The sequence below is a fragment of the Sarcophilus harrisii genome, chromosome 3 (genome assembly GCF_902635505.1).
Source record: "Sarcophilus harrisii chromosome 3, mSarHar1.11, whole genome shotgun sequence".
Lineage (NCBI taxonomy): Eukaryota > Metazoa > Chordata > Mammalia > Dasyuromorphia > Dasyuridae > Sarcophilus > Sarcophilus harrisii.
The window spans coordinates 574,297,889-574,323,172 of NC_045428.1; the positions used below are offsets into that span (position 1 = coordinate 574,297,889).

At 46.0% G+C, this 25,284-nt stretch overlaps 2 protein-coding genes across 4 annotated transcripts in view; both read right to left on the reverse strand.

The window, feature by feature from the left end:
* TMEM201 (transmembrane protein 201) overlaps positions 1–11,984 on the reverse strand; it is a 37,044-nt gene extending 25,060 nt beyond the window's left edge. For 2 of the 3 annotated variants that reach the window (XM_031962909.1, XM_031962911.1), the window contains exons 1-4: positions 11,629–11,984; positions 4,882–5,002; positions 3,921–4,115; positions 246–422 (exon numbers count right to left, since the gene is read on the reverse strand). In XM_031962909.1, coding sequence (XP_031818769.1) covers positions 246–422; positions 3,921–4,115; positions 4,882–5,002; positions 11,629–11,741 — 606 coding nt within the window. In that variant the 5' untranslated portion in view covers positions 11,742–11,984. The remainder of the gene's footprint in view (positions 1–245; positions 423–3,920; positions 4,116–4,881; positions 5,003–11,628) is intronic. The other variant, XM_031962910.1, reaches the window with a different exon arrangement.
* A 1,300-nt stretch (positions 11,985–13,284) lies between these two features.
* SLC25A33 (solute carrier family 25 member 33) overlaps positions 13,285–25,284 on the reverse strand; it is a 144,090-nt gene continuing 132,090 nt past the window's right edge. The window contains exons 5-9 of the mRNA XM_031961559.1: positions 20,168–20,245; positions 18,524–18,624; positions 16,946–17,012; positions 15,110–15,393; positions 13,285–13,822 (exon numbers count right to left, since the gene is read on the reverse strand). Of these exons, the coding sequence (XP_031817419.1) occupies positions 13,620–13,822; positions 15,110–15,393; positions 16,946–17,012; positions 18,524–18,624; positions 20,168–20,245 (733 nt within the window). The 3' untranslated portion in view covers positions 13,285–13,619. The remainder of the gene's footprint in view (positions 13,823–15,109; positions 15,394–16,945; positions 17,013–18,523; positions 18,625–20,167; positions 20,246–25,284) is intronic.

The following is a 25,284-nucleotide window of genomic DNA, read 5'->3' on the forward strand; positions in this document are numbered from 1 at the left end:
CCTTCCTAAGGTGGGGCAACTAGGGGGCACCAGAGTGCTGGGCTCTGCTTTCTGGATTCAAATCCAGCCCCAGAACCTTCCTAGCTGTGACTGGGGATGCCACCCTGTGTGCCTCAGTTTCCTCCTCTGTTAAATGGGCTGGAAGGCACAGCAGACTTCTCCAGAGACACCCTGAATGGGGTCAGACAGGACTGAGGAAAGCCCCGGACCTGCTGCCCAGCGCCCGGGAGCCCCTTCTCCTCTACCTGCATGTAGGTCTTGTCGGTCTCCCGCCGCTTGAACTGGTGGCTGACCAGCAGAGCGCGCAGCTGCCGGTTCTGGTGTTTGATGTAATATTCCACAGCCGCCTGGCAGGGCCGGCACAGCTTGTACATCTGCTCCAGGTGGTGTCTGTAGACTTCAATTTCCTCATCATATTTGCCCTGTGGAGAAAAGAGACTTTGGCTCGGGAAGGGGACTCCTGAGATGGCCCTCATAGGCTGCAGCTACTGGCCCAGTGGAGGGAGAAGAGGAGGAAGATGGAGGAAGGCTTATGGAAGTAGAGAGGAAGACAGGGGGGAGGGCTCAGGTGCACTCAGGATGTCGTGTTCATCCTAGACGTTGTCTTGGACCATTAAATTACAAAATCTCGGACCTGGAAGGGATATCAATGATCATCATGGTAAGCGGAAAGAGCCGTGGCTCTGAAATCAGAAGACCTGAATTCATATTCTACTTCTGATGTTGACACCTTATGACTTTGGTCAATCCACCTGACTTTTCTGGGCCTTGGTATTTTCAATCTGTAAAAGAAAGGGGTTAGATGGACGTGACGGCCTTTGATGATCCTTCCTAGTCAAATCAATCTATTCCAACCAACATTTGAACATGCATCTTTTTTTTATGCTGTCCTTGAAAAACTGAAAGCAAAAAGCAATTAACTGGAAGCAGACTTTTTATTTTTTATTTTTGAAAAAAAAACCAAACCAAATGGATAAGCCATTAACTAAATTGATTTTGGGGAAAAATAAACAAAACAAAACACAAATGACCAGTAACAGAAATGAAAATGGTGAATTCACAACTAATAAAGAGGAAATAAAAGACATCATTAGAAGCTACTTTGTCCTAACTCTATGCCAATAAAACTGACAATCTAAAGTAGATAAAAATTAAAAAAAAACATAAATTGCCCATATTAACAGAATAGGAAATAGACTATTTAATCTGAACTTAGAGAAATAAACTGAATTAACTTCCAAAGAAAAAAACCCAGGACCAAATGGATTTACAAATGAATTCTACCAAATACTTAGAGAACAATTAATGCCAGTACTACATACACTGTTTAAGAAAATTAGGAGCCCTATTAAATTCCTTCTTTGTCATAAATAGTCTCAATACCTAATGCAAATAGAATCAAAATGGAAAAAAAAATACAAATCAATTTCCTTAATGAATATATGTGCAAAAATGTTGGATGAAAGATTAGTAACATATCCCAAAGATAACAAGAATGATATAATTGGTTCAATGTTAAGAAATAAGCTTAACAATAAGACAACAGTACTGTGCCAGTTAGGTGGCACAGTAGATAGAAGACCAGCCATGAAATCAGGAGGACCTGAGTTCAAATCTGGCCTGACACTTAATACATCCTAGCTGCATGACCCGGGGCAAGTCACTTAACCCTAACTGCCTCAGCAAAAAAATAATAATCGTAATAAAATAATTAAAATCCTATGATTCTCTCAATAAATACAAAATAGTCTTTGGCAGAACATGACACCCATCCCTATTAAAAAGAGGGAACTGAGTGGTACAATAGAGGACCAGCCCTGGAGTCAAGAGGACCTGAATTCAGATCTAGAATTTGTCAAATCTAGACACGTGACACTTAACCTCAACTGCCTTGCAAAACAAGGCACCCACCACCACCACCACCCTTAGGAAGCATCACAATAAATGCTCTTCCTTGAAATGATCCAATGCCATGGGGACACATGCCCTTTTGGGGGCAGCCAATTTGACTATGGGCCAGCACGGACAGAGGAGTTATTCCTGAGGACAGTGGGCCTTCCACAGGCTGACTGACCCTTCACATCCCTGAAGTCAGCCAGCATGTTCTTCCTGCCCCCCAACCTTTCTCTTCTCTAGTCCCAAAGACTCCCAGTGACCCTTGTTTGGCACAGTCTTGAGATGCCTCTAATGATGACAAGGTTAGCCCAGAACTTTACCACTGGTACCTCTCTGGATCACTCACCAGTGCATGGGGAGATAGGTGTTAAGGGAGGGAAGTTAGAGAAGCTGCCCAGGGTCGCACAGCTCTGCAGCGGCTTGCCCTGGCTGACCCGTCTTGGGACAAGGCCCGGAGACCGTGGGCCTGCAGCTACTCCAGAGGCTCCTGCTCTCCCTGACCCACAGGTCCCCAAGGGGCTGACAGCATGAGCGTGGCTCCAGGAGTGCAGGAGCGGCCTCATACCTGGGAGGCCTGTCCCGCCCCCAAGACCTGGAGCTGCTGGGGGCTATTTCTGCCCATTCTTCCCTGTGCTCAGGAAAGGCCCTGAAAGTACCATGCAATGGCCTTCCCTGCTTGGCTAGCCTTCATCCCCTCAGGGGCCTCTCCTACTGCTCTCCAAAGGAGCCTCCTCCCCCCTGTCTCCATGGAAACAAGGAGCTCCTCAGCCTTGACGGAGCAGGAGCTAGTACTCCCCAGGCTGGTCAGGGGACTGCTCTTCCCTCCCTCTGTGTTTCTCTCTTTCCCTTTGGCTCCTGTGCTCTGGCTCAGCTGGGCCGCCTCTCTGAGGTCCCGTTGGGACCCCACTCTGCCATCCATCACCGAGGCAGGATCTCTGGCCATCAGTTCTTCCGCCCGCCTGCCCTGGGCTTAACTGTGTGAGCAAGAACAAGTGACTTCTCCTCTGACGGTGGATTTCCTGGTCTGTAAGATGGCTAAGGGGATAAAAAGCGCACTGGGGCCTGCTTCCTAGGGAAAAGAGAGAGGGGGCCCAGCAGGACTTTGCAAGCTTGTAAAGGCCAGTCATGGCTGCTGCCCTCCTGACTAGAACACTTCCTGCTCACACTTGGGGCTCCCTCTCCTGGCCATAAAGGGGAGGGGAGGAGTGGGTTGGGGTTCCCAGAACCCCCTCCCCACCCTTCCTGAAGGCTTGGGGACATAAAGCTGGAATGGAGATAGCCCCATTCCCCGGCTTTCCCTGGTGCACAGCCCAGGCCTGGGAGGCCAAACCTGTCTCTCTTTCCTAGGAAACAAAGGCTGTGTCCCCTTTGGCCTGGGCAGGGGGCCGTGACAATGACTCTGGCCCAGCTCGAACCCTTTCCCAAGCTCTGCTGGGGAGGGGAGAGTAGAAGAGAGGATGGAGGGGGCACAGACCCCTCTCTCACCTTTCCCCAGCCCCAGGGGCTCACTGGCCTTGGTGCCTTAAACACCAACTTCCCCCACCCCTTGAACAAAAGACATTTTGTGTCTGGGAGGGAAGAGGCCCTGGGGAGCCTCATCTGGTTTCCATGGCAGCCATGCTCTCCACAGCGGCTGGGACAAGCCAGTTACCTGTGGCATGGGGGCAGGGAGGACCAGCAGCTGCAGAAAGAGCCCACCCAGGAGAGCGGCAGGCATAGCAGGAGCGCCCAGTGCCGGGGCCCAGGAGGGCCCCCTCTGACAGAGCCAAGATCTGCACACTTGAAAGCCTGCCCTTTCTCCACCATTGTCAGAGACCAGAGAAGGGGAAGCGAAGGAAGTACCCAAGGCTGGATCTGAATGCGAGCCCTCCTGCTGGCAGACTCCCATGGGGCCCCCTCAGTCTAGCACGGGCACTCGGAGAGGCTGCCGAGGTGCCCACCGCAAGCAACCACATGAACCCCCATTTCCCAATGGCTAGGGTCAGGGGCCAGAGAAAGGTGCCTCCCAAAGGCCCCCATCTCACCTCCTCCCTGGGGGCGAAGGAGGCCAGCTGCTTGATCTTGGTGGTCTGGTGGCTGTTGCACTTCTTGCACAGCAGGACCTGGCTGCTCACCCACTGCTGGGGCTGAGGGCCGTCACAGAAGGAGGCAGCGTTGGTCACCACGTGGTTCAGATGCTCCAGGTACTGGGCAGGGATGGGCTTGTTGTAGTCGCCGTTCTGTGGGGGGAAGGGAGGCGTCAGGAGAGGGGGGGCACAGAGGGCTCAGCTCCTCCGGAGGGGCCGTGCAGGCAAAGAGGGAAGGGCAGGAGGGGCCTTGGACAGGTTCCCGTGTTACAGGGGGCCAGAGGCAGCACTGGCCTGTGTCCAAGCTCCCCCTTCTGAGAAGGGAGGCAAAGCAAGAGCCGACCAGAAGCAGAAAGGCCATTTTCAGGGTGCATGGGGAGGAGAAATGGAGGTCTCCTAGATGAGGTGGCACTGAAAATGAGAAATGAAAGGAGGCTCCAATAGATGTGGAGATGAAGGGCTTCAGGAGCCTTCTTCAGGAAGGGCCCAGGCCCAGGCCCAGGCCCAGGCAGACAGAGGAGGCCTGAGACCAGAAAACAGCAGGAGATGTGGTTCTGAAGCCAGGTGGTGAGTCTTTTTTTTTTTTTTTTTTTTTTGAAAGGCAATAGGGAGCCACTGAGGATCTCTGAACACAGGAGTGACCCAGTCAGAGCTGACATCCCTGTGATGGATGGATGAGTCCGAGATGCTGAAGAGAGGGAACCTGGCCAGGTGAGAGGTGATGGGGACCTGCATTCGAATGGGGGCAAAGAGGAGGGGAGGTGGGAGAGACACTTTGGAGGCAGCCGACCAAGGAGGAGAGATCAGAAAGGAGAGAGCAGCCCTTGGTGGGTAGGTGGGTGGGGGGGCAAGATGGGTAATCAGGCAGGGAAGGGTGGTCTGGGGTCCCTGGAGCCCTCAGGGCCTCCCTGGGCCCTACCTCCTGGAAGCCGTTGTACTGTTCACAGTTGGGGCAGTCCCAGCAGTTGCGGTTTCCGTAGGGCACCACGGTGTCCTGATTACAGAACCAGCAGTTGACAGTTGTATGGGTCGGCTTTTTCCTAAATATAAAAAAGATTGGGATCAGTGAGGTGAGCCATAACCAGGGAGTAGCGGCTGTCAGCCTCAGTATTACCCCCTACAGAATGGGCCCGCTTCACCCCAAGAAGGCTTAGATAATTTCCACGGCTGGGTGTCAGACTACATCAGGGAAGAAGCCTGGGGGCCAGGAATGAAGGAAGAAGCCTTCCCTGGTGGAGGGGAGCCACCTGGCCACAGCCCGCTCCCAGCAAGCAGCTCAGCCACTGCTGACTGAAGGGAGCTCCAGGCGCAGGAAAGAGCAAAGGGAGGTGGGACAAGCAGGACTCACCCTCTTCCGATTCCTAAACTCTGCCAGATCCTCACCAAGCCCTGGAGCCTTGGGCGCTGAGACATGGTCACTGAGTCCCAGAGCCCAGTTCTGGCTATCTCCCCCCTCGGTCCCGGGCCCTGCAAGCACAGCTCAGGGATGAAGGAAACTTTGTGCATGATACAAAACCAAGTGAAATAAATACAAGAGCCCAGCCCGAGGCTGTCGGACAGCTGTCCTGACCTCACGGCAAGGCCTCTCCCCGCCCCACTGGCCCTTCTCCTTCCCATGCACACATGTGTGACAGGTGGGTGACCACCAGATAATCCCGAATCCAGACGCTGGGGAATCCTTATTAGGGGGACACCAACTGCTCTGCCTCAGAGAGAGAGTGTTTGTGTAAGAGGCAGGGGAGGTCAGCTGGTGACCTGGGTGAGGAACAAATGGATGGACACATTCTCTGCTCTGAGTACCTAAAAATAACAGGATCACTTTTTACATCAATTTTGCATGAGGGATTCTGGGACTTCCAAAGTGCCCAGCCCTCGGCTGTGAGGGGAAATCTGGTCCCAGGTCAGGTCTGATTCCTTGCCCCTAGGTGGGAAGGAAGACAAATCCAATATGCCTGGCATACAACAGCCATCCTAGTCTCCCAGCTGTAGCCAGGAGGCTTCTGCCTCAATGTTTGCCCCAAGGCCAAAGTTTGGAGAGAAAAAAAGGCAGCCGGGCAGCACCACCTTGGGAACCGGGAAGGAACAAGCATGTAGGGAGGGCCCTCCTCTGTGCCAGTGCTTTTTATAAATACTTTCTCATTTAATCCTCCGAACAACCCTGGAAGCTAGGTACTATTGCTGTTTTATCCCTTTTTTCAGATCAGGAAACAGAGGCAGGTGGAGGTGAGGAGGAGGATCACAAGGCCAGTCTGAGATCAAAATTGACCTTGAATCGTCTTGACTCCAAGTCCAGAACTCTACCCCTTGCGCCACTTAGTCACTTATTGGGGAAAGAGGACAGCTCTCTTAGGATGAGATTTAGAAAAAGGCAAGACCTTTGAGGCTATTTTGTAGATGAGAAACTGAGGCCAAAAGACATTAAATAACTTGGTCATATATCTACAGAGCTGATATACTTAAAGTAAGATTTGAAGTCAGGAAGACTCAACTCCAAGTCCAGTGCTCTACCTAACATGCAATGTAGTAGAACATTGGGTCAGGAATCAGGAAGACTCATCCTCCTAAGTTTAAATCTGACTCTAACACCTAATAGCCATTTGACCCTGAGTAAGCCACTTCACCCTGTGTGCCTCAGTCTCCTGATCGGTAAAATGAACCAGAGAAGGAAACAGCCATCCACTCCAGTATCTCTAACAAGAAAACCCCAAATGCAGTCACAGAGAGTTGGACATACCGGAAAACAACCGAACAATGAATTCTGAGACCCTTGTGAGTCAGGTGGTGATACCAGGCAGCGATAGGGTGGTGGCTGGATTCTGCCAAAGACAACCAACACTCTCAAGAATCAGTATCCTTTTCTACCAATTCCCCTTTTGATGGTTTTTTTTTTTTTTTTTTTTTTTTGGAGGGGGACAGGGGAAGAGGGAAGAGGAGAAGCATAACCCTGTGTTTTCACTGGTGTAGGAAAGTTCCAGGAAGGAAAATCCCCTCACCCTGTGGATTAACCCCTGCCCTGAGCTTCCAGGGGTCTAAACACTGGGTCTGAGAGAGAACTTGAAACAAGGCCTTTTTGCCTCTAATTCACTTCACCTCAAAGCCTTCGATCCATCATCCAACTCCATTCACTGAGCATTTAGGAAGACAAAACCTAAATGACAATCTCTACCTCCTGGGAGCTCCCCATCTACTGGGGAGAAACAATCAATATGTTGGTGAGAAAGTAACAAAAGCCTACAAAGAACAAAAGGAATCGCAGCCAATCAGGTCAGCTTTGAAAGTTACACTCTGCATTTATTACAGACTTCAGCAAAAAAGCAGGCTGAACCTAAGAGAATTATCATTTCGTGTTCCATCTTTTTGGTCCTGTCCCACTACACGGATGGAAATGTTTGTTTTATTGACTGTTTGAGAACAAAGCCTTTCAAATATGGAAAAAGCAAATACAATATAATTTGGGGAGGGGAGATCACTCAGCATCCGGGAAAAGAGATCTGGGCTGCCTCCGATAGAAACCAGTGTCACAACTGGGCCCTGAGGAAAGTGGGGTATACAGAGAGAGCTACCCTGAGAGAAACTCATTGAGGGGCAGGGACTTCCCTTTGTATCACTGGCACCCATCACTGGCCTTGCAGGTAAAGACAGGCAGGAGTGGTTATTCCCATTCTATAGATGAAGAAACTGAGGCAGAGGTGAAGTGTGCCCAAGGTTACACAGCCAATGTGAACTCTGGTTTTCCCAGCTCCAGGACCAGTGCTCTGTGCTCCCTCAGGGGGTGGAGAGGATCCAAAGAGTTGCTACTTCTAAAGCACTCAGCAGAGTGCCTGACACACAGCAGGGGCTCTATAAAGGCTCTTGCCCTGTTTCCCTACTCTGGCTGATCACTGGGCAATGTGGACACACTTTGGGTCATGGTCTTTGGTAGGTATGAGTCCTGAACCTCTAGATTATAAACTCCCTGCAGACAGATGCAAACCTTAGCTCTCCCAAAGCTCTCCCTTCGTCCGGCCCACCCCAAGAACAGCTCTTGGCAATCACTGCACCTGCAGGCACGGCCCATGCCATCTGGCCCCCTACCCTCTGCGCTCGGTAAGAGCGGTTTCAACTCTGGTCACCACCACTTAGGAAGGATGATGAAAAATGGGAGCAGACCAAGAGTGAGAAGTGAGCCTGGGGCCCTGTAAAGACCAACTGGTGAGGGAGGGTAATTAGCCCAGGGAAGACAAGGGCGAAGGGCAGCCAGCTTTCTCCTGGTTCCACTTGGCCTCAGAGGGGAAAAGAAAAGCAAGGAGAGCAGCGGCCAGAGGCAGATTTAAGTTTCCTAGTATGGAAAAACTTCTCAATAATGAGTCCCAAAGTTGAGAGGAGCACCTGGGGAAGGGGGATGGGCTCCCCTCCCTTTGAGCATAGGCTGGGTGACCTCTTGTTGGCTAGGCCTGGGTTGGACACCAAGATCCCTCCCAACCCTGAGTCTGGGAACTCCGAAGAGCTGGCCCCATGATACCCAAACCCTAAGCAGCCTACGTTTTAGCCAGACAAACTTGGAACCTCCACTCCCTGAAAGAACTGGGAGCAACCCTCAGGGATTATAGCCTGGCCTTCATTCTCACAATCTGGAGCTTCCAAGAGTCCCAGGCTGGGAGCTCCTCTGCTTAAACTTTTGTAGCTCCCAACCACCTCCCAAGGAAAGTCCAGACTCTTCTTGGCATTCAAGGTCCTCTACAGCTTGTCATTCTTTCACTTTTCCAACCATGTTTCATCTTAGTCACCCTCCAGAAACTTCAGACAAAACCAACCCTCAGACCCCAACCTCTTCCAAAACAAAGCACCACATCCTTGCACTCACATCTCCATGCTTTTGCTATGCCCTCTTCCTTAATTCTAGTGTCAATAAATCAAACACATATTAAGGGCCCGGGATACAAAATAAAAACAGTAATGAAAACTAGTTCCTGTTCTCAAGAGGGAGACAGACACAGGAACAAACTACATTTTCTAGTTGTGTCCAACTTCCTAACTCCACTTGGGGTTTCCCATTTGTGCTCCTCTCATTCCCCACCTGCCTCCTGGGAATTCCTAGAGCAGTTTAAACCCCTCTTTCCCTTGCATCTGTTCTGGGTTCATTTTGTGACATTTAAAACCATTTCTTTGGCAATCAATCAGAGATGAGGAGCAGGTTAGAACCTGGGGAGCCCACAGGGTGAACCTAGTCAAATAAATAGTCAAATAAAATTATTATGAGTAAGAAATCATTAATAAGCATGTAGAGGGTGTGAGGAATCAAGAAAGGCTTCAAGTAGGAGCTAACACTTGAGCTGAGGTTTAATGGAGAACAAGGGAGTCTCAGAGGCACATGAGGGAAGGCATTCCCTGTACGAGCCCCAGCCAGGCAAGGGCATGACATTCTCACTTACGCTTTAAAGCCCAACTCCAGAACCATCTCCCCCAGGAACCCTTCCCTGATCCCCAGAGTTGGACACTAACCTGCACCCAGAAGTTGGGAGCTGGTGCCTTTTTTCCCACCTGGACTGGCCAATTCCTGGAGTTATGTGTTGATTTTATCACTCCCCAGAGGTGAAGGCCTTTGTACAAAGGGGGGAACTCACCTGCCCAGCATTAATGGGAAAGGGGGGTTGGCCAGGAAGCACAAAACATTGACTCAAACACTTCGGGTGTGCCAGATGCTGTGGGGCAGGGCCAGCAGGGGGATAACGTCCAATCCACTGATCCTTTCCCCAGCCCTGGGAGGGAGGTACCCTCAGAGCACCCCCTCTATCATTCTACTGGGCAAAGAGCATATGGCCGGGGGTGAGGGCTCGCTGCCTGGCTACCTGAGCGGCTTCGCTCCCTCTTTCTGGGAGGGAAGCGGGGAGCACTCCATCAACAATGGGCAAGAAAACCCAGAGCACAACCTATAAAGCTGGGAGAGGAAGCTGAGGCTGGCGCTTTAAGTGACTCCCAGCCAAAGCCACCCAGCAGGGCAGCCTGGGACCCTCTGACTCCTGTGCCCTGCTCGCTGCCAAGGGCCTCCGAGAGGCCATTCCGGCCAAGCCCACATTTTTACAGGTAAAGCTACTAAGGCCGAGAGAGGATGACTTATCCAAGGCCTCTTAGGCCACACTGCAGAGCTGAGAACTGGACTGTGTCCTCTCAGCCCAACTCCATCGTTCGTTCGGGTTACCCGGGTGTACGTCTGCGCCCACCAGAGGTGGTGTGGCCCGGTGGGGACACAGACACGTCTGCCCAGGAAGCCGCCTCTGAGCCCTGAGTTCGAGTCTGGCTCTGGACACCTCGCTACAGCTGAGGGCTCTGGTGCTCCGTGCACCTGTTTCCCCAGCCAGGGGGCAGCGCCAGCAGGTGTCAGGCCCTGGGTGAAGCACCCACCCTGGGAGCAGGGGTTGTCATAAAGGCCGGCGGAGGCCCAGGCCCATTCAGCTTCTAACTCGGGCCTTTCGGACCGGAGCCCCCGGCCCTGCGCCCCGGAGTGAGGATCAGGTGCGATCACATTTGTGAGGGGCCCAGCACGCAGGAGGCACCAACTGAATGCTGGCTCGCTCTCCTCTTTCTCCCCTGCGGTCCCCTTCCAAGGGGGACGGGGCCGGCGGCGAGGCGGGAGGGAGGCCCGCTCCCTGCTGCTTCCCACCTCGAGTTCCCTAACTTGGCTAAAGAATTCCCAAACGTCCCATCTCCCTCCTACTTGCTAACGCCGCTCCCAGACATCCCCGGCAGGATTCCAAGCCCTTCTGGGGGTGAAACCGGCAGAGCTTCCCGGCTTGCTGAGGCTTCCCACCTCCAGCCCAGAGGCCTGCAGGAGGCAGCCAGACCTGCCCAGCTGCCCGTGCCGGCCCCCCAAGGCTGCTCACCTCTCACTCCCTCGCCCAGCCCGGGCCTGGGGGCAGGAGCCACTTCACCCGCGGCCCCAGTTTCCTTCTCTATAAAAGGGGAATAGCGGCGCCTCCCTCCCAGGGCTGGGGAGGAGCAGCACCCTGAGCCCCAGCCCCGCTTGCACACAGATGGTACACCAAGGAGCTTCCTTCTAGAACACGCCCCCCACTTCCCTGCAGGAACAGTCTGGGTCAGCGCGCGGCTGCCCGTCAGGGGGGGCGCGGGCCCAGGACCCCCGGGAGCGTTGTCGCTGCCAGTGCCCGGCCAGCTGGAGGCGGCGCCCGAGGGCGGGCCCGCGAGCTCCTGGCCCCGGGCTGGGGCGGCCGCCGCAGGGGCCCAGGGGGCGGAGAGAGCGCCCCCCCTCCCCCCCCCCTCCCCCCGCCCCGCTTTGCGCTGCTGTGGCACCAGCACGCCGCTCTGCTAAGGAGCCTCGGTGTCCCCGTCCCTTCCGCCGGGCGGCGGGGGGCCAGGCCGGGAGGCCCCGGTGCGGGCCCGGCGCGGACGGACAGGCTGGGTGCCCCTGGACCAGCCGCTGGGCCCCGCCTGACTCGGTTTCTCCTGGAACCGCTGCGGGACTTTGCCCGAGGGCCTCCGCAGGGGAGCCTGACACGCCTCCACACGCCCCCCCGCCCCCTCCCCCCCAGGGCTGCGGAGAAGTCAGAAAAGGCGCTTTCGGCACCTTACAAACTGCCGGGCACAGAGGGCCTGGCGCGGGGGCGGGGGGAGGGGCGGGGGCCGGAAGGCCGCGCGGGCGGGGAGGGGCGCGGACCCGCGGGACACTCACCTGCGCGCGATTCTGTAGAGCAGAACGCCGGCGGCGGCGCACACGGTGACTCCGAGGCCGCCGGCCAGGCCGCCCGAGGGGCAGCCGGCCAGCAGCGCGCTCACGGCCTCCATGGCGGCTCCTCCGCCGCAGCCCGGGGCCAGGCCGGGCCGAACCGCGCAGCGCAGCCGGGCCGGCTCGGGCCGGGCAGACAAAGCGGCGCGGACCCGGCGCAGAGGGCTGGCGGTGCGACGCCAAGGGCTGCTTGCTCTCCCGCTCGCTCCACGAACGTGCCGGCGCCGCGCGCGCCTCCCGCCGTGACCTTCTCCGCCTCGTTTTGGAAGCAGCGCCCGGCCGCCCCGAGACGCGCGCGCGCTCCCGCCGCGCAGGCCAATCAGGGCGCCGGGAGGGCCTAGGGGGCGGGGCCGGGCCTCCAATGGCCTGCGCAGGACCGCCCCCCCGCTCCTCCCGACGTCCGAGCCGGGTGGCTTCGGGACCCTGGCCGCCGTGATTCGGCACGCACGCCGTTTCTGCCCCTCCCCCACCCCGCCCCCCCTCCCCTCCGGGCAGGGGTCATTGCCGTTCCCGGGAGCAGGCGGCCCGGAAGAGCCACTGGGGACGTGGGCTCCGCGCATAAAGCCCCTTTCCCTGTAGCCCCCGCGGTGGCAGAGAGTGGGGCGGGCTCCTGGGCGCGACCCCTTAGCCGCACGGTTCTCCTCTGCCCCGTCGTGGGGCTCATTCAGTAAGGGCTCCCGGGGTTCCATTCCCAGCGGCCCGATGGCAAGCGCTGCCCGGGGAAATGCCCCCATTCGCAGCCCTTTGGCGTGGGGGAGGGAGCCAGCCCCCGGGCTGAGGAGGTCGGGGATGACTGTTGGGGTACTCCAGCCTTCTGGGCGCGCCCTCGGCCGGGGCCGGAGCAAGTGACAGCAGTTTTGGAGCCGACCCAGAAGGAAGTCCCTTTCTAACGCGATGCTCAGACAACACCCTCTGCGGAGCGCCTACCGGTCATCAGTGGCTCAGGCACGGCATCGCTGCCATCCCCGGTGCTAGTCCTTAAGCCTGAAAACCCCCGGGTACAAAAGTGACAATCCTAGCCACAGGCCTTAGGAACCCACTTAGTTTGGACACGCCTGCCCTGGCCTGATTCAGACGGCGCCGTCTGAGGTGGTCCAACTAGGGGACCCTTTTCTGAAGCTCTCAGAAGAGGCTCCTATTTCCCACCCATTTTCCAAGATATCCTAACTTCCAGGACGCGACAGAATTGCCTCAGTGGAAGGATTTGCCTCGTCCTATAGAGTTTTGACTGCCTGTGAAACACACATTCAAAGCCAAGTTCAAGAGGCTGTCCTCAGGTCTTAGTCCAATCTCACACTAGTTTTTGGCAGGCTCCTGGGGATTAATTGTACTTAGGGACTTTTGGGAGAGGACTCATATTTTTGAAGAAGTGAGGCTGAGATGTGGCTACAAAGCCATAAAAAGAGTTTCACCATCTAAACTCTTTTATAGATGGCTGAACTTTTTTTGCTCATCTCAGCAATCAAAAAGCCTGGGTTAGAAGCAGCATGAAGAAATTAAAAGGAAAAAATACAAGACTCCCATCTGTTCTGGACCACATGCTCCTCAACACCGATGTTTGACACCAGCAAGATGAAATCTGGGCAGATTATAGATCAGCTCTCTTTATGAAGCACATTTTATTAAAATAAATGACACGACAACACAATGAACATAAAAAGGACACAGAATTTATACTTAAATTAAATAGCATGATTTAATTTAGTAGCTGCTTAATTCTGAATTCTTAAGTTAAAAAAAATTGTAATTAACTATTAACGTTAATGAATTAAAACCTTCCAGAAAGCATGAATCCAAAAGGAAAAGTCCAGCAGGTGATAAAGCCAGAGATGTTTCAGCCATTCCTGCATGAGTCTCTTAAATACTCTAAATATCAGTGGAGAAACTGCCCGGCAGTTTTTCCATTTTATTCTATTAAAAGTCCATTTCCTGGCCTGTCATTTCGTATGGTCTTCCAGTAAGTACACAATTAACTCATAGGTGGACAACACAATAGCAGTATTTGGGATCTGCCGGATGAGCTGGGCAAAGAGTCCTCTGTAGAAAGCCAGATAACCTTCTTCTCGTGCTATCAGACGGGCTGTCTGAATGAAAGCCTTATACTTTGTGCCCTCTTCTCGAAGCCGTGTTCTTATCACTTCTGCAAAGAATGAAATATATAGTAAGTAGTATAGATGAAAGCTACATCCAAATAATAGGGGTTACCGCTAGGAAAAGGCAGAAGGCTACTATCTTTCTCCCTTCTGTGGAGTTTGTACCTATTTCTTTATTTCTATATCATTCCTCTCCAATCAGTATACACAAGCTCCTTGAGGGAAACCACTCCTTTTGGGTTATTGCCTTACTCTGATTCCTCCCCAATGTTGATCACAATACATGGCACATCATAATCACTTAATAACTGCTTAGTTCTATAAGGCCCAGAAGCCAAGATTCTTACTCTTAAAGATTCTCCCCTCTATTTCATAGGTTCATTTCCTGTGATATTTCACTCCATTCTGCATCTGCTGCCCAGAAAGATGCCCTTCCTAGAATAAGCTCAATACTTCTAATCTAATCATCAAGCAACTAAACTCAAGCTTGGATACTTCTCTCTCCTCTCTCCCCTTTGGAGGCAAATTCTTCCCCAATGCCTTTCTTTAGAAAGGGCAAAAACTGGACTCTCTGATTAACCACTTTGCATCTGCTAAAGCCAAGAAAAGCTCCCTTCCTCCCAGAGTGCAGAGAGATGGTGGTCTCCTCCTCCGCACTGGCTGTGGCTTTGCCCCCTCACCACCACTTTGTCTCCTCCTGTATGTCGTCTTCCCTTTTAGATAGTAATAAGCTCCTCGAGGATAGGGATTGTCTTTTTATTAGTGCAGCATTTCAGTGCATACTAGGCATTTAATACATAATTACTAGATTAAATAGTGACCTGTTTATAAGTACAGGATTCCTGTTTTCTTGGCAGAAATAGAACAATGTATATTAAAAAAAAACACAGAATTTATATTTAAATTAAATAGCATGATTTAATTTAGTAGCTGCTTAATTCTGAATTCTTAAGTTAAAAAAATTTGTAATTAACTATTAACGTTAATGAATTAAAACCTTCCAGAAAGCATGAATCCAAAAAGATGACCACCTATACCTAAAGAGAGGACTTAGGTTTCATAGATGTTATTTTATGAATGCTCATTAGTGTGAACAGATATGTATATGTATATCTTTTGAAAGAGAAAGCTGAGGAAATATTTAAGAAATAAAAAAAATTCTGAAGATTGGATCAAAAGGCACCTTAATTATTGCCTCTGCTTTCCAAACTCCAAATAACTAATTCCACCAAAGAATGTTTCCGATACAGGCCAAGATAATGGGGATGAACAGATACAGGACCTAACAACTATTATTAGTTTACTACTCTGTCAGATGAAGGATAACAACATACCATGTGGATAAGCAATACAGGAGGCACACCCCTTGGAAATAGCAGCAGCAGCCATAAGTCCAAAAAAGTTGGTATTTCTGCTTCTCTCAGTTCCATTTGCAGAAGGGGTTAATGGAACCTCTTTTAGCCATTTTTTTAAGCTTTCATAAATAGCAAAACAGATTATGGTCTCAGAAATGCCTGCATATGAGGCTGTTAACCCTCTATAGAATCCACGAATGCCTTCTGTCTGGTACACGTAACGAGCACATTGGACAGTATTCATTTGTTTGGAACCCCTGACTCTACGAAGGAAAAAATAAAAAACATTAGAAATATATTAGTTTTAACTCTTACCATTACATCAAACCACCAATTTGGATTTAGCACCTACTCAAAAAATGAATTGTGCCAAGACTACATCTTCCCATGTTATATAGACTTTAAATGTATGAAACAAAAAGATAAGAGAAATTAATTAACAAATTCAGAGCAGGAAATGCCATAATACAAATTTCGAAATATCAGTTTATGATATAAAACCAGTCATAAAACAACGCTTTGAAGAACATTATTTTAATTAATTACTGTGTAATTACACTTGGAGGTTTATCCTGGATGTATGAATTTCACTGATACTGGAATTTTTTTTCAATTTCATTTAATCAATCAAAAAGGCTTCATTTAGAACATGCTAAGTACAAACCACTGTTAGAGGCGGGATATAGAAACAAAAAACAATCATAGCCTAATAGAGGGCTGGAACTCTGAAGAAGTATACTTGAAACAAGGACACTTTGAACAAGGTGTTAACTCAGTGGAAGTGATGAGATAATGGTTCTCTAGTTCACATATATTTAGTATGATATAATGATATAATCACTCTAGTTGGCATATACTCAGTATGCTGTAACTGTAATAGGGTATTTAAGGGCTGAGAGAACTGGGGAAAGAGTCAGTCAGTCAGACTGTGAAGGAGACAATAAAGACTTTAGATTCTATTCCTCACCATCCTCGTGGTGACTATCCTGCTGAGACTAAGGCCCATCTGGAGGACCTCCAGAAAACTAGCCTGGACATTACAATAGCCCAGGAGGGGCTGCTGACTAGGCAAAAAAGAAATTCATTCAGAGTAAGGAAGCAGATGCTGCTTTAGACAGCCATGGCACCGAGTACTGCAGTGCTGAAGAAGCACCCCTTCCTCCTTTATATGGCAAGAGAGTCAAGATGGGAAAAACACCTTTAGGACTCACAAGAAGATTGGTCCTAACCAATTAAGGATAACATTCCCAATGGAAATAATCAAGATTTCAAGCATACAGTTCTCAAAACTTTATTTGTAAATTTCCACAGCGTATATAAGATGGCAAGTGAAAGAAAAATGTTTTTTATTTAAAAGACTTCCTTTGAATCATCATTAAACAGACCTTTATTTCACAATTAGCTACTGCTCAATATCAGTAGGTCACATATGCAGAACAAACATAAATTGATGATTTTAAAAGACTTACAATTTGTGTATACATGTATTTCATATACATATGGTTGTGTCAATATATGTATATAGACACACATAAAAATATATCCATGCTTAACTATAGCCTTCTTAGAGTGAAGCAAAGGAAGGAAAAAGGGTAAAAAATATAGTAATAAGTGTACAGTGGAGAAAAAAAACTTACAAGGAAGCAAAGATGAATAGTGTTAAACATAATGTGTAGTATTTATTCTATAGGCTTTCTTGAAATGGAAATTTATTGCTTTTTATCTCAAACCATGCACATGGTAATATTTTTTTTCCTTTTATTCTGTATTTAAGTTTTGAATAAGTAATTTATAATCAAGAATTCAATTACTTACTTCCGTTCTAACTGCATTCGGGTTTTAACCATCCATATAGGATTCATTAAGGTATTTGTGATAAAAGCTAAAAAAAAGAAAAATAATAAAACTGTAAAGGAAAGGAATAAACATATATACAGCACCTACTGTGTGCTAGGCACCATGCTAAGCACTTTATAAATATCATCCCTTGATCCTTGTAACAAGCCTGGGAGGTAGCTGCTATTATAATCCTTACTTTATAGTCGAAGAAACTGAAGCAAACAGAGATTAGTTAGATGACTTGCCCAGAATCATACAGCTCAGTAAGTTTCTGAGACTGGATTTGAATTAAGATCTTTCTGACGCCAGGCCTAGTGTTATCTGCTCTTTGTCCCTTGTGCTACCTAGCACTAAGATTACTCACCACAATTAAAAGCATAAAAGCAGGTGCTTGTCCAAGCTACTTAACTGTATAAATACAAACTGACAACTAGAAGCAGCTACAACCTACCCACGGTTATTACCATCAACTCTGAATGACAGAGAGACTGAAGCTCTATTTCCTATGATTTGAAATGGCTGACAGAATCTCAGAACTGGGAGTTATTTTTTAAGAAGAGACAACTGAAACCAAGAGGGGAATGGCTGTAGATTAACTAGTTCTGATCCTATGACCCAATGGTGCTAAAAACCTGTCCCATGGCTATCCCAGCTCTGTCCAAGGCTCCAGGTAAAACTGCCGCAACTTCTCATTCTGGCTCCAGATCATCTGTGCCTGTTCTGGGCTGGGATCAAAAAGTACTTGCCTGGCACTGACTTGGGGAAATGTAATGAACCAAGTGTCAGCTCTCCCATACCGCTTCCTGGATTCTCGCCCAACTTATTCTATTTCTCACAGGCAACATTTCCCAAGCATCCTCACAAGAACTTTGTAAAGCAGACAGGGATGTTGTCCCCATTTTAGAAGAGAGTACTAGCCCTTGAGACATCAGGTGACTTGTCCAGGGTCACACAGCTTTGTGCTCAAGGCAGGATCTGAATTCAGGTCTCCCTAACAGACTTAAGTGGTGGGCCACCTCTTCCCCATATTAAAATGCACCTGGGTTGTATATATAGATTTTTCCAAAGAATTTTTGTAGGACATTTTTCAAAAGAGTACAATCTTCCCATTTTCTTTCCTCAGCAATCAGAACTCAAGAAAAAGGAGAATACAAACAAAAGGCTAAATACTTTATTGGAAGAACTCCACAACATTTTTAAAAAGTTAACATAAAACTTAGGTTAGTAAAGGATTATCAATAGAATACTGAAGTATCAAAGCCCAGACAGAAATTACACCCAATGAGGGAAATCAAACCACCCCCCAAAAATTACAATCTCTGAAACAGAAACATATAAGCCAGGGAAGGTCAGTAACATGCAAGGAAGAGTGTGCATTAGAGAAGGAGGGCTCTTGTCTGCAAGAAATCAGGGAAAACCATAAAAGCTATTGAAATCAAAAGTCATGAAGGAAGTTAAGGGCCTGATTACCAGAATAAGAAATATACAAGATGGCCAGCCAACCCAGACAAATCCAATACTTGAGCAGATTCAGCTTTCACCAAAATAACTCACCTGCAGAGCCCGAGGAGAAAACGTGGACAATATTGCTGTTGGGCACAAAAATGCCATTAAACTGCTCCTTGGCCTTGGAGTAACATGCAAAATACACAGCCCTGTTAGAAGAGAGAAAAGGAAACTGAGAAATAGCTTGACTCAATAGTCTCTGTACAGCATCTGAAAAATTAAGACAACATCAATCCGCAACAAAGCCACAAACTTTCCCACGTCAAGACCAACTACATGAATTCAAGCAGAGTAAGAAATTTGTGTCCCTCTGGGAATTGTATACAATAATGAGTCTTCCAGCCAGATAAACGAAGATTACCTGTCCAAGTTTCCAGAAAGCTTTTTATGGAAACTTGGAAACATCTACCAATACCACAGACTTCCACACTTTAGTAATCAGAATGGCTGAATTTGTCAAAGGAATTGTGGCAAGGCTTTCCCTGATACAGATGGTAAATAACCTTGAGGGCACTGCTTGAAGGATGGAGGCAGGGAGACTTGAAGCTCAAATCTGTGACTCTGGGTAAGTCACATGGCCTCAGCCTCCCATGTAAAGCCGTGAACACTTACAATGCTATCTAAATACTGACTAGCCCAGAATAACCTGGGGTAAGTAGCTGAGGCAGGAGCCTTGCCCACAGCACTCTAGCTGTGGTACAACAGTCACAATTAATTTAAAGGCTTCGATCTACCCACCAACCTTCTCTACTGCCCCAAGGATCATTTCAGAGGGGGAACTTGGCTTCTCAGAGCTAACATTCTGCTCTCCGGGGGCTTGTCTCTCCCTCTCCCAACATCTCGATTCATCACTTACTCCCACCATGTCTTATTGACCACTGTCCTTTTTATCTTGCTTTTTTCCTTTCATCATTTCTTTTTCTGTCACTTCTGACTTTCATCACTAGAGTGCTGTTACTTCTGTTACTGTGTTAGCTTACTAAGAGGTTTTCATTTATTCAAAAAAGTCAACATTACCAGGCATTTGATGTGTTACTGATTATGAATTTCAACTATAGTGACTCATGAAATTTGAAAAAGATTGAACTAATCTCCCAAATTCGGGAACAATACAGATTTTATTTCCTCTATGTATTCCAATATTATAAAATTTTGTAATTTTAATACACTCTTGATTTAGAACTTTTTACTATCTAATACTGTATAAAGGACTAACCCATACAATAAAAGGAAATATTAAGTTTTATAAAAAGACCAATTATGATAGTCCTGTAATATAATAGAGCAGAGTACTCATTTTTAACCAAAAGATAGTTATCCATAACCATATCCTTTAACTACAATATGCTCCTGAAAAATATGAAAATATATTTAGAATAACTACACATTTAACCTGTATCATACTGCTTGCTATCTTGGGGAGGAAAGAGGGAGGATGGGAAGAAAAATTTGGAACACAAGGTTTTGCAAAGATGAATGCTGAAAACTATCTTTGCATGTATTTGGAAAAATAAAATACCATTAAAAAGGGGGGGGGGAGAATCTACAATATGCTCCAATATTTTATCCATTAAATAACTTTGTATAAATTAAATATAATTATGTTTCCAACACATAAAGAAATTTAGCAATATTGCCTTTAAAAAAGATCATTTTAAAGAATATAGTACATGAATATTTTCTCATTCTTACCTTGATGGTGCAACTCCAACTAAGTTTGGACCCAAGCCTCTAAAAAGTGACCTTGGTCCCTCTTTCTCCAAAATTGACCTGGAGAATAAAAACACAAATCAAAAAACTTTGTGCATGACCTTATGGAAAATTATGAAATCTAATCAATCAACCATCATCAACTGGAGGAGGCAGAACCAACGACTGGAGATATTTCAATCCATTAGGCAAGATTATGGAATGTAGTAATTGGAATCATTTTTTTGCTACAAGTGTAAAAATATGATTAAAGAACATTAGTATAATTGATCAGAGAAATGCAAATTAAGACAACTTTGAGATACCACTGCATACCTCTCAGATTGGCTAAGATGACAAGAAAAGATGATGACAAATGTACAGAGAAGACAAATGATGTAGGAAAAAGTGGGATACTAGTGAATTGTTGGTGGAATTGTGAACGGATCCAACCATTTTGAAGAACAATTTGGAACTATACCTAAAGAGTTATCAAATTGCATATATCCTTTGATCCAGCAGTGCTTCTACTGGGCTTGTATCCCAAAAAGATCATAAAAGAAGGAAAAGGACCCACATGTGCAAAAGTGTTTGTGGCAGCCCTTTTTGTAGTGTCAATAAATTAGAAAGTGAGCGGATGTCCATCAGTTTGAGAATGACTGAATAATTATGGTATATGAATGTTATGGAATATTATTGTTTTGTAAGAAATGATCAACTGGAGGGACTGACATTAACATACTAAGTGAAATGAGCAGAACCAGGAGATCACTGTACATGGCAACAAGAAGACTATACGGTAATCAATTCTGACGAACATAGCTCTTTTCAACAATGAGATGATTCAGGCCAGTTCCAATGATCTTGTGATGAAGAGAGTCATCTCCACCTACAGAGAGGACTGTGAGAACTGAGTGTGGATTACAACAAAGCATTTTCACTTGTCGTTGGTTGCTCGCATTTTCTTTCTTATTTTTTTTTCAGTTTGATTTTTCTTGTGCTGCAAGATAATTGTATAAATATGTATGCATATATTGGATTTAACATATATTTTTACCATGTTTAACATATATTGGATTACTTGCCATACAGGGGAGGGGTTGGGGTAAGGGAGGGAATTGGAATTTTTCAAGGATTAATGTTGAAAAATTATCCTTGCATATGTTCTGAAAATAAAAAGCCTTTAAAAAAAAAGGGAAAAAAAATCAGTATAGTACAAATAAATTGTGCTATAAGTTTTCTGAAATAATTGAGTTGTTTGGAAGAACAATTCCTCAAGCCTCTTCTCCATTCATACAGGAATATTTTTCCAGTGCTCCTAACATTAGCTAAAATCATAACATGAGGTGAAAGAATTTAATTAAAATCATCCACTTGAAAATAAGAATGCAAAGAATACAAAGTTCAAGGAGTATCCTTTATTTCCATTTTTTAGTTTGTGATTCTATTTTCTAACTTTTGAAGGAGTACGCATCTCTAAAATCAGATTCATCCAAGTCTATACCAAGGTCATTATTTGTGCATAAGATTTAAACATTCATTTCATAGTATAACTGCTACAAATTATGTACAAGTTCAGAGTTCATTATCTTCAAGGAGATTGCTATGATAAGCAAATATAACATATTTATAATGAATCCTCCTTTCCAGATGACCATACTAATTTGGACACATGCCTTAGGTATTTTTCCATGAAAAAGACTCACCGTAAAAATTTTGGTCAGATGTAAGTAAGTCAGTGTTAATAATGTCTAGGGATTTGCAATTAACCAAAAAGAAAAGAATACATAGTTAGAAAGCTCTGGGTCTGGAAGCCCTGTCTCTGACACATACAGGCTAGATGACACTTGTTTAACTTCTTTAGGTCTCTATGCCCCAAATGATACTACAAGTTACAGAGTGAATGCCAATAACCCCTTCAGATTGTGGTGTTGGTACCAGTTTTACTTTCAGGCAAGTATAAACCCAAGCACTTTTATATCTTTAATATCTGATTCCTGGTCTTGGGACTTGTGAGCCAATTTAGCTCTTCCTTCTCCTTCTCCTTATGTGCAATGCACATATATATTAATTATGCTTCTTTTGCACCAAATGTAAAGTCTCAAAAGAAAAAATGTCTTGTATTCAGCCTAATCCTCTACTGAGACTGTCCTAGTGCAGTATAACTTGGCATAATCTACCTTTGGCCACTACCATTTTCTTCAACAATGAAATTCATGATAAAGAATTTTGAAATTAATCACAAAACTTAAAAAGCATCTTCGTCTGTGGCTATCAGCAAAGTACATTGTACAACCTTATGATACTTTTAAAGCACAATTAAAAGCAGCCTGGGCTCCAGGAAGCTCAAGCCCTCTAATCTATAATGCAGCAAAGCCCGAGTCCTCAAGGGTCTCTCTCTGTTCAGCATTGCAGTTATGCAGATGATCACTATAAAGCCAACTTCATATTACATAATCCAATACTGTAATCTATTAGCATCTTCAATTTTTTTCTACAGCACCAAAACTTATTATAATGGGACATCAGAGCATCAAAATAGCCTAATGCCCTTAGTAGGTGCTTACACTGAACAGAAATAAAGCACTGAGGGATGAAAACACTATTTTCCCGACTTTAAAAACACAGCTGCCAGTCTCTGGATGCAGTCTTCTAGGTCAGAAAGAGAAATTACAACTAATGACCTAAGGTCTGGGTTATGGTTTAGCGCTTAGGTCTCAATTTTAGTCACTGCTTTCATACCATTCTCTATTTCTTGTTTGGTAATAAATTCCTCCCTTCTCCAAAGATCTATTTGCTTTCTGTCTAAATCATGTACCCATTTCGAACTTATCTTGGTATAAGATATGAGATATTGGTATTGCAGAATACTTTCAAACATAGAACTATCAAAAATCAATAGGTAAATTACCAGGTTGTTTTCCTCTTTTCAAAAAATCCTATCTTACCACAAAATTCAAAAAAGAAAAAGTTCATGTCTACTCTAATATAGTTAACACAGAACTGAGACAGCCCTTTGCAGTACTGATTAACTCTTACTTTCAAATGATTGCTGTTTTTGAAAAATAAGAGAAAAAAAGACAGAAAAATAATACTCAAGGCTAACAGGTAATAATTTAAACTTTAAACAAATAATCATCTTTTAGTTCATTGTGGGCTTTGATACATACTAGAAAAAAGCCCTTTCCTCTTGCTGAGTTTAACACCAGATAAATTTTTCACTTCAATCAAAAGTTATCTCAAGTTCTTGACTCATGGGATACAGATCTAAAAGAAGTTTTTATTTATCCAAACTATTTTTAAAACTATTTATCCAAAATGAATAAGGATTTAAACAATATGCCCCTGTTGACACCCATTATTCTGAGGTAACAGCTTCCCTATTACAGTAAATGTAAATTCCTTAGTCACGAATTATTAGGTAAGTACATGAGGAAGTTTATTTTCAGTGTTAATAAGCTGACAGACTACCTGGCTCAGTTTCACATTTCAAAAAACATCTTCTAAAGTAGGATATTACTGCTTAAATTTGTAAACAGGCAACAACCAAGATGGTGATTCTTAGATTTTTATATAATCTACTACCATTTGAATTTAAAATGTCTAGTTTTTCCATTGTTAAAGGTCTCCAAAAAGAAACAAAGAATGTAAGAACTCACAAATGGCTGGATTTCACTGTTATGGGCCAGAACTCTAAAAGATTCTTACAAGGTACTAAGTCAGTGGAATTGATAGAGACAATAGTTATCTAATTTAGCATGGTTGAGTATGATTGATTTAACCCTACAAGGACATGTTATGGGCCAGAACTTGAAACAAGGTACTAAGTGAAATTGAGGAGGTAATGGTTAAATCTAGTTTAGCATTGATTTAATACTTCAACAAATAATGGTTTCCTTAGTGATATAATGATTGGTTTGTACTCAGTATGAAGCACATGTAAGCTAGAAACTTTCAGGGTCAGAGTAGACAAGCACACTAGAAGCTCTCGGAGACAGACAGATTCATTCCATTGTCCACCTTTGTGGTGCCTGGAGGCTAAAGCACAAACCTTTGGATTCTGAGAGATTCAGAGGGCAGGGAAGGAGGTGGGAGCTCAAGCTCTCCAAACCAAGGAAAGAGATAGGCTTCTAAGAAAACTAGCTGAGCCTCAAGTGAAGAAGATAGGACTTTGAAGGAGACAATAAAGGATTTGGACTGCACCAACACCTAGCTACTTGTGTGGCAATTACTGAAATGAAACGAAGGCTGCTCCCAGAGACTCCAAGAAAACTTCAACAGAGAACATTACATTTTAGACAGAACATTACATTTCCCTACAGATTGAATCTCTGCCCCTTTTTCAGTGTGTTATAATGAGCATGAGATTTAGGTCAGAACATAAGTTAGCTTCCCCTCATCCCCTATTCTAGTTTTTTTCCTGGTCTCTCTCCCCTGTCCTGTGCTTCATGTGGCCACCCACTTATTCACCTGAGGATTGTTACACTGTTAAAACTCTTTTAGTAGCTTAATTCCTGCTTCTATGGAGTAAGCCTGCTTACCCACCAACTGCTAGTGTTGGACTCTCTGCTGATGTCCAACAAACACCTCAAGCAAAATGCAACGTACCTTTAAAAAAAAAAAAATCTAGGAATTTCCCCATGTATTCCCTTGTGTAAAAAAAGTATGAATGAATTCAAAATACTGTTAAATGTTATGGATATTAAAGAAAAAGATAAACAGGATTCTTTAAATTTTACATCATTATCTACCTTTGCCATTGAAATGAACTAAATGAAAAAATGTTCCAACTAAATGGCTACAATGACAATCACCAAGTATTGGTTTTTCCAAGTACATGCTTTGGATGCCTGTAGTTAATATCTTCTGCACTCTAAATTTTCTAAAGAACAAGGATATATATACCAACTTTTCTTTAAGTGGCTTCAGGCATAAAGATAAAATTCAAAATAGCCAGCCTCTTTCCTATAATTTGTACCTCCCATGCACTCCTCTTTTCCATCTTCCACATTAATCCAGTAACTTCTTACTATGTCACCAAAAGGATCTGGCCAACTCTTTTCAGTCTTGTTTTAGATTCCTTTTTATAAGCTGTTGACCTTGAGTGAAACCTGATCCTA